Source organism: Tachypleus tridentatus, chromosome 9, assembly GCF_004210375.1.
Source record: "Tachypleus tridentatus isolate NWPU-2018 chromosome 9, ASM421037v1, whole genome shotgun sequence".
Lineage (NCBI taxonomy): Eukaryota > Metazoa > Arthropoda > Merostomata > Xiphosura > Limulidae > Tachypleus > Tachypleus tridentatus.
In genome coordinates, this window is record NC_134833.1 from 115,427,490 (window position 1) to 115,444,042 (window position 16,553).

General features: G+C 36.5%; 1 protein-coding gene across 1 annotated transcript; it reads left to right on the top strand.

Annotated features, from left to right (window-relative positions):
• The first annotated feature begins 7,249 nt into the window (after nt 1-7,249).
• Nucleotides 7,250-7,801, top strand: LOC143227234 (sterile alpha motif domain-containing protein 15). The gene is made up of 2 exons (XM_076458711.1): nt 7,250-7,344; nt 7,558-7,801. The coding sequence occupies exons 1-2, from the start codon at nt 7,315-7,317 to the stop codon at nt 7,744-7,746; spliced, it is 219 nt and encodes a 72-aa protein (XP_076314826.1). The 5' UTR covers nt 7,250-7,314; the 3' UTR covers nt 7,747-7,801.
• Nucleotides 7,802-16,553: the final 8,752 nt, after the last annotated feature.

A 16,553-nucleotide genomic window follows, 5' to 3' on the forward strand; every position in this document is an offset into this window, starting at 1 on the left:
AACAAACTAATTTGATATTATTACATCCTCAATAAGTAGATGATTATCTTTGTATTTGAACGTTAATATATGAAAATAATGGATATTATACGAGGACAAGACAACTCTTTTATGCAATCGTAGTATTAATTTTGGTAATGCAGGACATCTAAGTTAATTATCACCCAAAGCATGACGTTTTCCCGTCCCTTAAAGTTTCTACGGAACAGCAGGTCATCAGCTCGAATAAGGTGACATTGGGTCATCTGGTCACATTCTTGATGTTATTGACGCTACTTTACGCTAATACTGAAAACTGGGTGTATGTCCTTGTGAATGAACCTTGTATTTTACGAAATTAAAAAGTTTGGTTTGAATTTGGGTTATCTGTGCTCTTCCCACCACGCGGAAGTATATAATTCTTTATATTATTAATATTGCGTGTTTTACTAAATATTTATTGAGAACTGGCACTTCTCAGACCCTGTATTAATTCCATTTCTTTAGTTTTCAGAAAATTTATATGTACTTTATAAAGTATGGATACACAATTTCAATATATGACAGTACCGGAACCATCACTGCATTGTTTTCAGTTTTGAACATATCACATATATGTTCATATGATAGAAGTAAGCTTTGTATTTATACAATATACTATACAGCAACACAAGAGAGAGGATGATACCATAACTTATTTCTCACAACTGAGGAGTGGGTGGGTCAGATTTTGAAATGGACGCGAAATTTTCTTTCCGCGTGCGTAGTTTTAGAGCCAAATCACATAAACCACACATAAAAATATATAATTACACTTGTGATAAAAGGGTTTTATAATACTACCTAAATATGCTTCTTAACATATGGGAAGGTGGAAAGGGAACTTCACCACCTCCAGCTTGATATTTGCTCTGATATTTATAAACTTTTGGTTGTAGTTAAGCACAAAGCAACACAAAAGTCATCTGTGCTCCGCTCTCCACGGGTATCGAAACCAGCTTTTTAGTGCTATAAGTCCACACATGCTGCTGTGCCTCTGATGAGCAAAACGTAGCGACAAAACGCATGTTCAAACGGATGATGGATTTAAAAAAAAAACGAAAGAAAAATCAGCACACTTGACCCAGCGTTGCGTCTCCTAAGCCCCACCTCACGATTCAACAGCAGGTTATATGGTTTTAACATTAAACATCAGGATTTAATTTCCACTGTGTAGCTTTGTTATTAAAAACAAACAATCAAATAACTGCACATTCGTACAGATGAAAACGAACAGCTTGATGATTTAGAAATTTGTTCGAATTCAAATATCTTCAATATTAAACGCTGCCTTTCGGATTATTACTTATTTTTATTTCATATTTCATAAATAACCGAGCATCAAAACTTTTGTTTGAAGTTAAGCACAAAGCTACGCCGCAGGTATTGAAACCTGGTTTCTGGCATTGTAAGTACGCAGACGTACAGCTGAACCACTGGAGGAGGGCTTATAAACTATGTTTTTAGCTATATTTTATTCTTTTAAAATAATATTTTTAAGTTATTTTTCTATGAGTATACATAAGTAATATATACAGAGTAACGAAAAAAATCTGGTAAAATGTTTAGCTCAATGTATTTTGTAGAAGTTAGAAAATAACAACAGCTATATAAAATCATACGTTGTAATTAGTGTAATATATTTCTTATAGACTATTGTTTTAGAACTACCTTATTGCAGTTATGCATTCGCACGCAACAATACAGTAAAAACAGTATGTATTGCTCTGTTTCTAACGGAAACACAAGTGTTGTGATTCTGACGAAATACGTGCTCACAGGTGTAATCTTACAAACTGTAAGTTTAAACAATTTTAAAATATATTAATGCAAAAGTTACATTGCATATTTCGCTATAATAAAATAAAATAATATTTATTAAGCTTTATTTGATAAAATATATGTTTATAATCAACTATACATGTCAAAAGAGATTATATTAGGTTTGTTATTTTTTTAACATCACATCCCTAAACGATTTTAAAATTATTTCAGATTTGTATAAATTTACGATTTAAAATCACGTCATGAAAATGTATCAAATGTACTGTTTTGACACCAATTTTTATTTTAAGATCAAGTTTAATTATAATAAAGATTGTATATCTAATTTGATTATAAAGCTCATTGAAACTGACCAGCAATCAGTTTATTGTTAGTATGGTATTTTCCACTGTATGTGTTGTTTTTCTGTAAATTTTAGTAGTGAAGCCTTGGGTTGGTTTGGGGAAATAATCTTTTAATTATTGTGTAGTTATTTTCATTTTCAACTTTAATTTGTATTAATCCAAAAGTTACTGTGAATGTTTCACTACTTTGTGTAGGATGTTTATGTGCTGAAGGAATATTGTTTGTTCATCTTGACAAGTAAAGCCGTAAAAAAAATAAAAAAACAACTTCATCTACGTATCTAAGTCCAAATACAGGCTTACACATGGAAATACTATGACATTTTGTTCTATGTGACGTAAGAAGAGAGTGGCGAAAGTACATGATAATGGATTTCCCATAACTGCAGCCAAGAATTTAAATATGGATAAAAAATTTACGTTTCAGCAGAACAATGACTATAATCACTGGAGTGGTCTTAATAGAAGAAAGTGAATATTTTGGAGTAGCCCAGTCAAAGTCCTGACTTGAATTCAATGGAATGGTTCTGACAAGATTTGAAAATTGCAGTCCATTAACCATTTCCAAAGAACTTGTCAGAACTAGACCAATTTTACCAAGAAAAATGAGCAAGAAAGTACACCATTCCATTTTCCAAAGCTATTAAAGATCTATCAAAAAGACACTCATAAAAGCAATTGTTGCCAAAGATGCTTCTACCAAGTACTATCTTAGAGGACTGAATACTGATGCAATTAGCAAATTTAAATTAATATATTTTCTTTGCAGGATTTGCTGACATTTAACTTCTTTTACACAAACAGTGTTAAGTTTGATAGTTAGAGTTTTGAATAAAAACAAGTTCATTAAAAATAGTTTACTTTATTTCTATTTCATCAAAATATAGCATTATTGTTAGGGACGAATACATTTGAAAGGCACTGTATGAGATCCTCGGTTCTCTTATTATATGCAGGCCTCACTGTGAGCAATTCTTGAGAGACCACAAAGGGATGTATTAGAAAAAAGTAAAGTAAAACTGACAACATTTAATAGTAAAGAAAATTGATAGTAATAAGACGGTCAGCTTACAATGAAGCTATTAGGGCTCTGAAAACTAGGTTCAAGGTAATAAAGCAAGCTTTGACAATTTTTTAAAATGGTTTTCTATAAAAAAAATTGCTTAAGTAGAAGTTGCAGAGCTAGCAATCAAAACGAATTCGTTGGAATTTGCACTACTAACCGTTGTTTTGGATCATATTCTAACTCGTGTTAATGCGACAAATAACGCAATTCAAAATTAAAGGTCTGCTCTTAAAGACTGATACTGACTATACAGTAGACTAGAAGAATTTATAAGGTACACTAAGGAAAGTTTTGATAACTTTGAAAAATGAACTATTAAAACAAGTAAAATAACGTTATATAAGGATGAAATGATAAAGAAAAAAACATTTTATTTGATGAAAGATCAAGTTAGAAGAAACCAAGTCACCAGGAAAGAATGCCTTTAATAAAGTAGACGTATTTTATATACGATACATTGTTTATTTTCAAACACAAAGCTACACAATTAGCTATTTGTATTATACCTATTAAGGGTATCGAAACCTGATTTTGGGCGTTATTAAACCATAAAATTACCAGTGAGGGAGGGGACTTCTATCATTATAAGCCCTCAGAGTTATCGTTGGTCTACTGAGTTTGAGGGGGGTGAAACATTGACAGGAGAACCTTAAAATTTTTCTCTTCAAATTTAAGAATTTATTTAAACGCCAAAAATTGCGAAAAAGATGCTTTAATTTTAATTCAGATTTTTATTAGTAATTTTAATGGTTTGAGACATAATTTTGTACCTATTTAGTTTGATAAGCGTATGCCGTTTTAAATGAATCTATTTCTTAAGAAAAAGATACTTGTCTTAAATCTCACGTCTCAAGTGAGTATTCGCATCTGATGTAGTAATTTGGTCATTTCTTGTCGAAAATCAAATATCTACACCATGAAACCAGAATAAACAAACAAGTACTTGAACTTCTTAGTTTGGAGACCCATAATAATACTCTCGCCGAAGATCAGTGACACTCTTAATACCGCCCTGATTAACGGTATTTTATGAGCAGAACAAAAATTAGAACTTTTAAAGCTATTTTTAAGAAACATCGAAGCAGATCGATATTTTAGTTCTCGACGTATACATACATAATTCGTATTCCTGCCTAAAACTAGTATAAAGAAAATTAACTCTAATTGTTCTTGTTTGCATTAGTACACCTACTTAACTTTGGAATATTAAGAATACTGATTTTCATTTATTTAGTTGTTTGTTATGGCTCAAAAAAATCAAAGCGACAGCCGCGTTCCATTATGTATCACATGGTCAGTAGATCAGGTATTAGAGTGGCTGGAGACGATCGAACTGCCACAGTACAAGGTAGGAAACAGTTTTAAAGTTAACCTTCCTTTCAACACTCGAGCTTTAAATCTTTATATATATTTGTTTTTAATGTGTGCTTCTGTATGTTTTGAACATATCACCCGAAACTGTCTTAAAAATTATTAACTGTTATGTTTTATACCGTATAATAATTATATGTTTTTAATTTGCCTCCCCGATTATAAAAACCAGCATCAGAAATCCTTTAGAATAAGATATATACTTTTACTTAAAATTCAACTCATTTTGCTTTTTTTTCTAATAGTAAGCGTTGATGAAAATTATTTTAGTGTTCTTAAATTTGGAAATATAGTTTGATAAAATCATTTTATGTTGAAAAATTATATTATTTTTTTTACCTAATTTTGGTGAAAGATTTTGTTTTTTTGAATTTCGTACAAAGCCACTCGAGGGCTACCTGTGTTGATTCTCATTAAACATTTGTTTGTTTCTGAATTTCCCGCAAAGCTACACGAGGGCTATCTGCGTTAGCCGTCCCTAATTTAGCAGTGTAAGACTAGAGGAAAAGCAGCTAGTTACCACCACCCACCGCAAACTCTTGGGCTACTCTTTTAGCAACGAATAGTGGGACTGATCGCACATTATAACGCTTCCACGGCTGAAAGGGCGAGCATGTTTAGCGCGACGGGGATGCGAACTCGCGACCCTCAGATTACGAGTCGCTTGCCTTAACACGCTTGGCCATGCCGGGCCTTGGTGAAAGGACTCTAACTTATTAGTAATTCGTATTTCGCAAACCGTATTTTTTCAACAACTCTAAAACGTATGATTGTCGAATTAGAAATAAGGAACAACTTTTCGATTAAAAACTAAGTTCTAAAACATAGTATATCATGTATGCACGACAGATTCGAGTTAATAATGAATCTTTATAAAGTATTTACAAAGGTGGAAATTACAAATTTTGAACGTATTAAGAATTTGTTTCATCTATCTAGTTTGAAATTTGGTTGGTACAAATAACTTCGGAACATTCTTGTCTAAATCGTGATTGTATACTTAATAATGATTCACTGTTGAATCAAAAGTTTCCTGTTTGCCGTTCTTCTTTATGGGTATTAGGGTATGCTGATAATTATATACCCATGAGGATCAGATGCAAAAACACCTCTTCCTCCATCCCTAACGTCAATTCCCAGCTACTACTATGATGAAGTTGTAGTGCTTTAGGGCCAGAGTAACCCATACTAACTCCGGCCCGTTTCAGGGCAATGTTCATATATTGTCTACAATGGCGTTCTTTTTTTTAATTAATTTTTTTCTAATTATGTAAAAATATCTATAGAATATGTATATGAAACTAAATCTAAATGTCTAGTGTTTGGTGGCCTGCTTAATTTCTGTTTCTTAGATGTATATTCATTGGTTTGTTTGAAATTTCGCGCAAAACTACACGAGGGTTATCTACGCTAGCCGTCCCTAATTTAGCAGTGTAAGACGAGAGGAAAGGCAGTTAGTCATCACCACCCACTGCCAACTCTTGGGCTACTCTTTTACCAACAAATAGTGGGATTGACCGAACATTATAATACCCACACGGCTGAAAGAGCGAGCATGTTTGGTGCGACCGTAATTCGAACCCGTGACCCTCAGATTACGAGTCGAGTATCTTATCCACCTGGCCATGCCGGGCTCATATTCATAGGGGAGAGGTACTTATGACTAAGGCTTGGCATGGCCAAGCGTGTTAAGGCGTGCGACTCGTAATCTGAGGGTCGCCGGTTCGCATCCCCGTCGCGCCAAACATGCTCGCTATTTTAGCCGTGAGGGCGTTATAATGTTATGGTCAATCCCACTATTCGTTGGCAAAAGAGTAGCCCAAGATTTGGTGGTGGGTGGTGATGACTAGCTGCCTTCCCTCTAGTCTTACACTACTAAATTATGGACGGTTAGCATAGATAGCCCTCGAGTAGCTTTGTGCGAAATTCAAGAAACAAACAAAAAAAACAAACTTATGACTATGTTAATCATGTACGTGGTATCTATCGAGGTCACACAATAAATAATTTTATGTCAATTTTTAGTAAAATAATTTAGTGCATTATGCTGTCGGATAATGCTTCTAAATTTGCGTACTTGTGTATGAGTGTTGAAGAAGTACTGTGTGGTACTTTATATGCTGTGGTGATGATTGAATTTTGTATTTTCTGCAGTTTGTGTAGTTGTTTATGTGATATGTTTAACCAGGCTGGACGTACAAATTCTATAATGGGTCTAATCTATGTGTTGTAGATTTTTATTATGTTATCGAGAGAAGAAAACTTCCTTTATACCAGGTGATTTGTTTGTTTTGAATTTCGCACGAAGCTAAACGAGAGCTATCTGCGATAGCCGTTCCCTAATTTAACAGTGTAAGACTAGAGGGAAGGCAGCTAGTCACCACAATCCACTGCCAACTCTTGGGCTACTCTTTTACCAATGAAGAATGGGATTTACCGTCTCATTTATTATATATCCACGGCTGAAAGGGCGAGCTTGTTTGGTGTGAAGGGCATTCAAACTCGCGACCCTCAAATTACAAGTCGAGCGTTCATAACAACTAGCCCTGTCAGGCCCATGCTAGGGTACACGTAAAACATCATTTATTAGCCTAACCCCATGTAAAAATGTCTCTTATTCAAAACACTAATACGTACGTTTTCTATATTTTTCTTTGTTAGAACTGCTTTGCCGAAAATTTCATTACAGGAAGAAGATTAATTTTGATAGATGCCTCAACTTTACCAAAGATGGGAATTACAAATTTTGAACACATTAAGGTATTTGTTTTTTCTATTAATTTGGGATTTCAACGACAAAAGTTCAAAACTTAGACTGAAAGAAAAATGCAACTTAACTTCAAATGTTTTTTTTTAAATATTAAACTTGTGTTTGAGATTCTGTTTTCATTAAATTTATTAAAATTACTGACATGAAAGTCCAAAGCGTGTGATAAATCTTTTAATAAACAAATATTTTTATTATTTTTTCAGAAAATAACAAATGGTGTACGAAATTTACTGAGAATAAAAAAGTCCGAGTTTTGCCGTAGTATTGCTCTTCCCCCTCGGGAACCATTGGCTTTGTTTTTAGAACAAAAACGGCTTATTGGAAAGAACAGTGATTCTTTAACTTATGATGATTTTCTGAGAAGGCATGAATTATCACATGAAGAATCGTGAAATAATTAGTTTCATATTATTAGTTTATTAAAAAAATTATATATTTTATACTATATAACAGTAATTGCAGTGAGAAGAAAATCTGCGAAATGTACATTAGAATAATAAAGTTTTGTCTTACATTGGATAGGAAAACAGATGTAGAAAGTAATGACATCACGAAATAATAAAAAATTACAACACATAAACTGTTTTGTGCGCACGTGTAATCATAGGCGCCAACTCCGTGGATGTTTCATTTATTGACGCAAGAGCTGCACCTTGAAGCTGTGCAAAAGTTACATCTAACACCCCAATCATTTGGAATTATTGGTGCAACCCCATTTTATAACTGAGTGTAGAGGGCGTGTTTAGATGTTTGATTATATTTATTAATATAGGTATAAAGGTATTATATTAATAAATATAATCAAACATCTAAACCCGCCCTCTACATTCCTACACTTAATTACACAACCCCCTTTAAACATGTGGTCAGCTATCGGTCAGTTACCTCTTTCTTTCTTTGTGAACCTGACGATGACCGAAGAAGGTTGAAACGTTGTTCACTCCTCTACACAAAACTTTCTCAATTCATAACAACCGTTTTTACATATATTTTTCTCTACAAGTGGGTTTTCTCGTCATCACAGATTAATGTGACGTTAGCTCTACTGGTTTCTAATGAGTAGCTTTCGGCTTTTAAACAGTAACCTTTAAAGCATTATACGACATATATATAAATATCGTTTTAGACAAGCTTCTATCTCTTCAATCGCCAGCCCAAATGACGAGTTCTGGCATTGACGAAAAGACTCTTAGACAGTGATTTCTGAGAGACAAAAGATGGATATGCCATGCTGTTTTTACACACCTCTGATTTTGAAGTCGTAATGGATAAATTCACCACCAAGGAATATGGAAACATCTGCAGTTAAGGTGCTTGTTACGGCATGTTTTAGTCCTTTTTTAATGTGTAGACGGAAAACAACACTGCCTGTGAAGGTTGCGCTTATAATGCGTTTTTCATGATTTGTTCGTAACATATAAACGTTTGTTAGTTTCATTCTCAAAACCTGATGCTTAAAATATCGTTTATTTGAAGAACAATAAAAGGAAACAAAACAGTAAAATTACATTTGTATGTGACAATTAAAAGTAAAACAAAAGAGCGGAACTACGTTTATATGTGTTCATTGTCATATAGCTAGTAGAATAACCTAACTTAATAAGCTAATATGATACCAAATATTCTTAATGTAAACGAAATTAAACTTAAAGTAAGCTTTAGCTAAAAACGTCACCGCTCGTGAAACTAAAGTTTATAAAGGTACAATTTTCGACCTCGGTGGAATGACTAAAACGTGTTCTGCACTCTTGCTGAATAGCTCTTTGATGAGACTTGATGTTGTTCTTCGTGAACAGAGGTCCATCCTCATTATTCTTCGAATGAATTCTTAAATTTGAAGATTCTGAGATGTGTTTGTAATCCATGAGTGTAGCTACTTCCATCTTTCTCATATCGTAGCCAAAAATACCCGGCAATAGGGTTTCCTCCGCTGTGTCTTGTTGATTTATTGTGGTAATCAAACTTGACTGCTCTTTTATGAAGTAACATTTTGGTTTAGTTAGAACTGATTTAACACCGCATACCTCCTCCACATGAGATAGCAGATGAGATTTAAAATTCCCAACTTTAAGGTCTGCTTCTGTTAGTTGATTATGAGAAGAAGAATCAATAGTGGTAAGGCCTTGGCTGCTTACAGATGGCTGGTTTATAAACATGTCAATCCCACTAAGTACATCCCAAAACGTTTCTTTGTTCATAATACAAGCAGAACTACAAGGTACTGTCTGGTCATCTAGTGGAAAACAAAGATTACTAATAAAACAATGAAATTTGAAATAATTTAAGATCTGAACTGAGGCTCATATTTAGCAAAATATTTAAACAAAGTCTAGAAACGTGTCACTTGGAAAATATATCTTTTGTTCGACATTACAGAGAAGTTAACGAGAGAATTCAACTACATTTTGCTTAGTTTACTAAATTGTCTGAAATAAAACAGCCACATCTTTCAACACATACAGTTGTCAAGTTTTTAAGTCAATATCAATACTTTATTTTTGATAAGACTAAAAAAAAAAAAAATTTATTTTCTTACGCAGATATATACGTATTATAGTAAGAAAATAAGTTTTTTTTTTATATGCACTTTGAGCATATAATTGTGCGGCATACATACACAAAAGAATGCACCTGGAGTATTGGGGGAAAACCAAATATCAAAACAGAAATACAGAGAGATGAAGATGAACATTTGTTTTGAAAAACAACAAAAACTTTCCTATCTTTACTAAACAAGTTATTAAAAAATCCAATTGGACAGCACCTTCTCAAGAGATAAAATTAAAAGGAAAACAATATTTACAGAATAATAATGATTTCCATATTTGGTGTGTAAAAGAAATAAAATGTAATATGCATATTCGTTTGTACTTATATATATATATATAGAAAACAAGCTATATAAACATAGCTACATAAAACAGTCCTTAAATAGCCATTAAAATGGGTGTAGTTACATAAATTAATTGTATTGATTACACAGTACATTTATGTCTGGGTTAGCTGAAATAAAAGTAAAACTTATACATTGTCGGTGATAATGTGGTATTCTCGAGTGCTCTGATAAATCTTTCAGTAAGTAAACACAAATAATTGGAAGTGCACTACAATGTAAATGAGAATTCTCTGACTTTGAGTTTGGAAAATAGATCAAACACAAAGTAAACACAAGAAGAACCCCTCGGCATGGATTCTTGAACGTGGTGAGGTGACCTCCCAAAGAAGTTTCTGTTCTTTCAGTTTACCTCCTCTGGGATCTAAACATTCGCCCACGTGTTTACGGTGCGTGGCGATCCGTGAAGGGCAGGAGAGGATCCTGGTAGTTGAGGGGTCCAATCCTAACACACCACTTTGACCTGGAGGTGCCCCCCTCAGAGTCAATCGGCTAGTGTACTTGAGCTAGGGTCAACCAAGTACCAGTGTAGAACGTTCTCAACGGGTGTTGTGGACATTATGTCTGATTCTGGTGTTTGGGTATAATGCTCACAAAATCCTGGCAATGCCCTTGTTTGGCATTGTAGTGCGTCCCCTCGTAGGGCTCTAGGATGGGTGGGGTCAGAGGGCACCGAAATATTCTTTCTTTATTGTGAATCCCCGAATAAAAATCAAAATAAAATAGTGAAATAAGAAACCAAAGGTAAACGACCATGTCTTGAAGATTCCGAGCAGCAAGCAATCTTCAACACCTGTACTTCATTTTCTGATACTACATTCTCTTTCAGACAAATCTTTAGGGAAAATGTCTCAATTTTTTATTCAGAATGGATTAGAGGGGCTTGCTGGCTCTCCTAAGTCAATCAAAAAAGCTTCGTTTGGTGACATATTGGTGGAAACATCCACTCCTGAACACTGTGAACTCCTCTTGCATTCGAAGATTATTAGGGATATATCCATTGAAGTTAGTCACCATGCTACTTTGAATTCGTCACGAGGAGTTATTGTTGAGAGGGTTTTGAAGAACATCTCCGAGTCAGAGATTCTCGCTGGTTTCTCCACCCAAGGAGTTTCTGTAGTGAGGCGTATCTCCATTTACAAAGATGGAATTACGATGCTAACCAATGTCTTAATTATGATGCTTAAATCATCACGTGAACCTGCCACCATCAAGGCAGGTTATCTAAATTGTAAGGTACAGCCAAATATTCCAAACCCTCTCAGATGTTTCCAGTGTCAGCAATTTCGTCGCTCGAGGACGTCATGTCATGGTTCCTTGACGTGTGCTTGTTGTGGTGGGAAGGACCATGATGCCTATAAGTGTGAAAAGGGCTCTCATTGTGTTAATTGTAGTGGCTCTCACCCATCTTTCTTTCGTTTATGCTCTAGGCGGTGGAAGAAAAAGAGGAACAGCATTTGAAAACGGTTCACGACATTTTTTACCCCGATGATCGAAAGTCACTGTCCACCACTCCATCTCAGATGTATACTGCTGCACTTCATTCCACTACTTAAGTTGGAGTGCAGACTGATCTTTCCGTGCTTCTGAAAGAATCGTTGTTAAACCATGTGAAAAGTTTTTGTTCTCCATGGTTATGAAAGTTCATAAATTTCCTTTCCTACCATTCCTTCCAGCAATTCGGGCGTTTCCTCGGGTCCATATTCTCCTTCAGCCCTGAGATGCAGAACGATCATTCATTCACGCCCTCAGTCGCTGAAATCTTCTTCCAACGACAGATACCTGCCCAACCGACCCAGGAGAGGATCCATGGAGGTCGGTAAACCTTCTTCAAATGAAGAAAAAAGATGTGGTCAAAAACAGAAGGGCTCTCCACCCAAATCGTCTATAGATATGTAAAATGGCCACTTTGATACAGTAGAACTGTCGAGGTTTATGTTCTAATCTGGAATTCATCAAAGCTGTCATTGATTCTTACCATTCTGTGTATCTTTCCTAACAGGAAACATTTCTGAAACCTGCTGATACATTCACCTTTCAGTAGTTTTTTTTGTACAGAAATGACAGGTTGTGTGATGGACGAGTACATGGATAGGTGGCACTGCTGGTTAATCAGCATGTGCCCACCCTGTCTTTGCCACTCGACACACCCTTGGAGGCCGTAGCCATCGTGTTTCCTTTGGTTGTAATATCACTGTTTGTTCCATTTACCTGTCTCCTGGAGATACCTGTGATCAATCAAAACTTGATGCTCTTGTTGAACAGTTGCCATCTCCCTTTCTAATCCTGGGAGAGTTTAATAGGCATAATCCCCTTTGGGGAGGTACTAATATTGATGGGAGGAGTCACTCTGTAGAGCATATGCTCTCCAATCACAACCTTTTCAATACTGGTTCTTCTACTTATTTTCATGCACATAGTCAGTTATTTACTGCTATTGACCTTTCAATTTGCTCCCCTTAACTATTCTCCCACTTTTCATAGAGGGTTGTCACTAACCCACAGGGTGGTAATCATTTTCCTATAACTTTGATAGAGATTGGCTGAGGTCGATGACACCCGACCCGCTTGCCCCAGTGGAAGCTGGACCAAGTCAGCTGACCCTCTTTCACTGCTCTCGTGGAACTTGATCCTGCCGTCGTCTGTAAGCTATCAAGAGACGACTGCGTGGCAGCAGTGACTGACTGTATTATTCAGGCAGCTGCTCAATGTATTCTTAAAACCTCAACACGTTTTCCACAGTATCCTCGTCCGTGGTGGAATCCTGTCTGCCACATGGCAGATGGCTCAAAAGTGGGCCTGGGATACATTTTAGAGGTATCCCACACTTTCAAACTGCATCGCTTTTATAAGGAAATATATTAAAGCCAGAAGGAATCTTGGATTAAATTCACAACTAACATCTCTTCTCCAACCAGTTCCAAAGTCATATGGGACAAGATTCAGTAGGTCAGTGGGAAGTATAATTCTGTTCCCCATTCGATCTTGCTCTCTAACGGGCAGGAAGTTGCTGATGCCCAGATCATTGTCAATACTCTCAGCAAAAATTTTTGCCAGGTAGCTAGCACTTCTGCTTCTTCCTCCACCTTCTTAGCCAAGAAGACTCGGGCAGAGCGATCACCTCTTTCCCTTCGAGCTGATTGTCTCTATGACTATAATCGTCCCTTTACACTGGTAGAACTCAAACTGGCCTTCATTGGTCTGGCAGTACATTGGTTGGACCTAATGATTTACACTGCGAAATGCTGCACCATCCATCTCCTGCTTCTCTTGCTATTCTTCTGATTGTTTTTAATTGGATCTGGCAGGAGAATGTTTTTCCTGATCCATGGCACCAGGCTATTGTCCTGCCTTTCTCTAAGCCTGGGAAGGATCTCAAGATTCCTTATTATTGCCCAATTGCTTTGACGAGCTGTCTCTGTAAGACCTTAGAGAAGATGGTTAATGCTCGTCCTTTTTATTTCCTCGAATCAAACAACCTCCTCTCGCCCACCCAGTGTGGGTTCCGACGACAGTGCTCCATCATGGACTACCTGATTCGACTTGAAACGTTGATCAGAGAAGCTTTTCTCAAATGACATCTTGTGTCAGTATTCTTTGACTTTGAGAATGGCTAATGATACTAGGTGAAGGTATGACATTTTGTGAGACCTCCACTTATATGGGTTGTGTGGCCATTTGCCCATTTTTATTGAAAGAATTTTAATGGGCAGGTTATTCAAAGTATGTGTGGGTCGGACACTTTCCCGTTCTTCCCTACGGAAACATGGTGTTCCTCAGGGCTGTGTCTTGAGTGTTACAATTTTTAGTATAAAGATTAATGCCATCACTAGACAATTTCCTCTTACTGTTACAAACGAGCTGTACGTCGACGACTTCCACATCTCGTGTCAGTCGTCGAACATGAGGTTTATTGAGCGGAAGTTACTGACTGCCCTCAATCATTTACTGAAATGGACCCCAGGAAACGGTTTTAACTTTACTCTCTCTAAAACTGTTTGCATGCTCTTTTGCTGCCAACAGGGTATTCACCCCCGATCCTGAACTCCGTGTCAGTGAAGTTGTGCTTCCCGTGGTCCCTGAGTCAAAGTTCTTGGGGCTTATCTTTGACAGTAAGCTGACCTTTATACCACACATCAAGCAGCTACGAGTCACGTATACAAGGGCACTGAACATCCTCCGTGTCCTCTCTTCCACCTCTTGGGAAGTGGATCGATGTTCTTTGATAAAGACATATCGTACTCTCATTCAATTGAAACTAGACTGTGGGTCTCTGGTCTATGGCTTTGTAAGAACCTTGGCCTAGAAAATGCTGGACTCTGTTAATCATTAGGGGCTTCCTCTTGCATGGGTGCTTTCCACATTTCTGCAGTCCAGATTTTGTACACAGAGTCTCGTGAACCTCTTTTACACTTCTGCCATTTGCAACTGTCTTTACTGTATGCTTCAAAATTTCGATCCTTACCACAGCATCCCATCTAGGGTTGTGATTCTCCTCCTCAGTAAGCCATGCTTTTTCAGAATAGACGATCTATCATTGTTCCTTTTGGCCATCATATTCAGGCACAGTTGGATGAATTGGGGATATTACTGTAACCACTGGTCAGCCCATCCCACCATGGCTTATTACCATCCCCAAGTATGACCTAACTTTGAGTCATCTGAAAAAAAGCGGATACTCCTGATCGGAAGTATCGTATTTTATTTGCTGGACATCTTTTGAACAATCCTTAAATTTCCATTTACACAGATGACTGGAAATCAGGTGACTCTGTGGGCTCTGCCATGGTTTGTTGTGGCATGGTGATTGTGCACAGAATCTCCTATACAGTTTCTGTGTTCACTGTTAAACTCTACCGCATTTCTCTTGCCCTGAATCACTTAGAAGCTAAGCACTACTCGAAGTGTACTGTTTATACTGACTCACTTAATTTTTTACTGACCCTGGAATCGCTTCATGTTAGTTCTTACCCTGTTTTCGCTGATATTCAAAACTGACTGGCCCATTTCTCTGTAGCATCTACTTCTATCCAGAAATTTCTGGATATCAGGCCACGTTGGTTTTCGCGGGAACGAGCTTGCTGACACCGCAGCTAAGTCTGTCTGCTCTGGCACTATCACTGCTGTGCCTGTTCCATACACGGACCATGGTTCTGTATTCAAGGCTCGGCTTCGCGCCAGTTGGCTGTCGACTTGGAGTGAGCAATGTGAAAACAAGCTTTCCCAGATAAAACTTTCTATTGGACTTTCGTCGTCTTCTTTCCGATCCTTACGAGACTGATGCACCAATGTGTGGTGTGTGTGAAACTCAGGTCGCAAGAGTTGAGATTTTACTGTCATACCGTTACGATTCTCAACGACGGCACCATTTTAGATATGTTTTGTCCCAAGGTTTATACTCTCTACCTCATAAATGTTTTTAGTTTTTCAAGAGTCATTGGCGTTTTTAACATTATTTATGTTTGTAATTCAAAAATTGGACTTTGTTTTATTTTAACATGATTCCTTTTTACGAATTTTAATACTTTTACTTTACTTTTTATTTTTTTACCAGTTGTTTGGCGCAGATAGCCTAGTTGTTTTGCGCCATAAAACACCAATCAACCATAAGAAGAAAATAATATTTGACAAAAAGAATCAGAGTGAACGAGTATGTTAAAAACAGATAGCTCTTTTATTGTAGATTAGGGCTAATATGACTGAGTTGTTAACTAACATTTTAATCAGTGAACTTTTTAAATACGTCTCTAGAACCTCTTTCAGACCAAGAGAGCATAGTATTATGTATGATATATTCTATAATTCCACTCCTCTCAGAGCGTATGTTCTACTTTGCCAATGACGGTAATTACAATAACAAAAGGAGGATACCTTCAAAATATCACCAGAACTTCTAGGGAAAAATATTACTGAATATATTTAAATAGTCTGTTTTACAGTATTTAGGGTAATTTCATAGTGTTCGCATTTTCCCTATTAAATGCTAAAAAAGTTTTTTTTATTTTCCCTTTTCTTATTGTCATCTTTCGAAGCTCTACTCAAATAAGTGGTTGATTGTTTGTTTGTTTATTTGTTTTTGAATCTCGCACAAAGCTACTCGAGGGCTATCTGTGCTAGCCGTCCCTAATTTAGCAGTTTAAGACTAGAGAGAAGGCAGCTAGTCACCACCACCCACTGCCAACTCTTGGGCTACTCTTTTACCAACGAATAGTGGGATTGACCATCACATCATAACGCACTCATGGCTGAAAGGGCGAGCATGTTTGGCGCGATGGGGATGCGGACCCGCGACCCTCATATTACGAG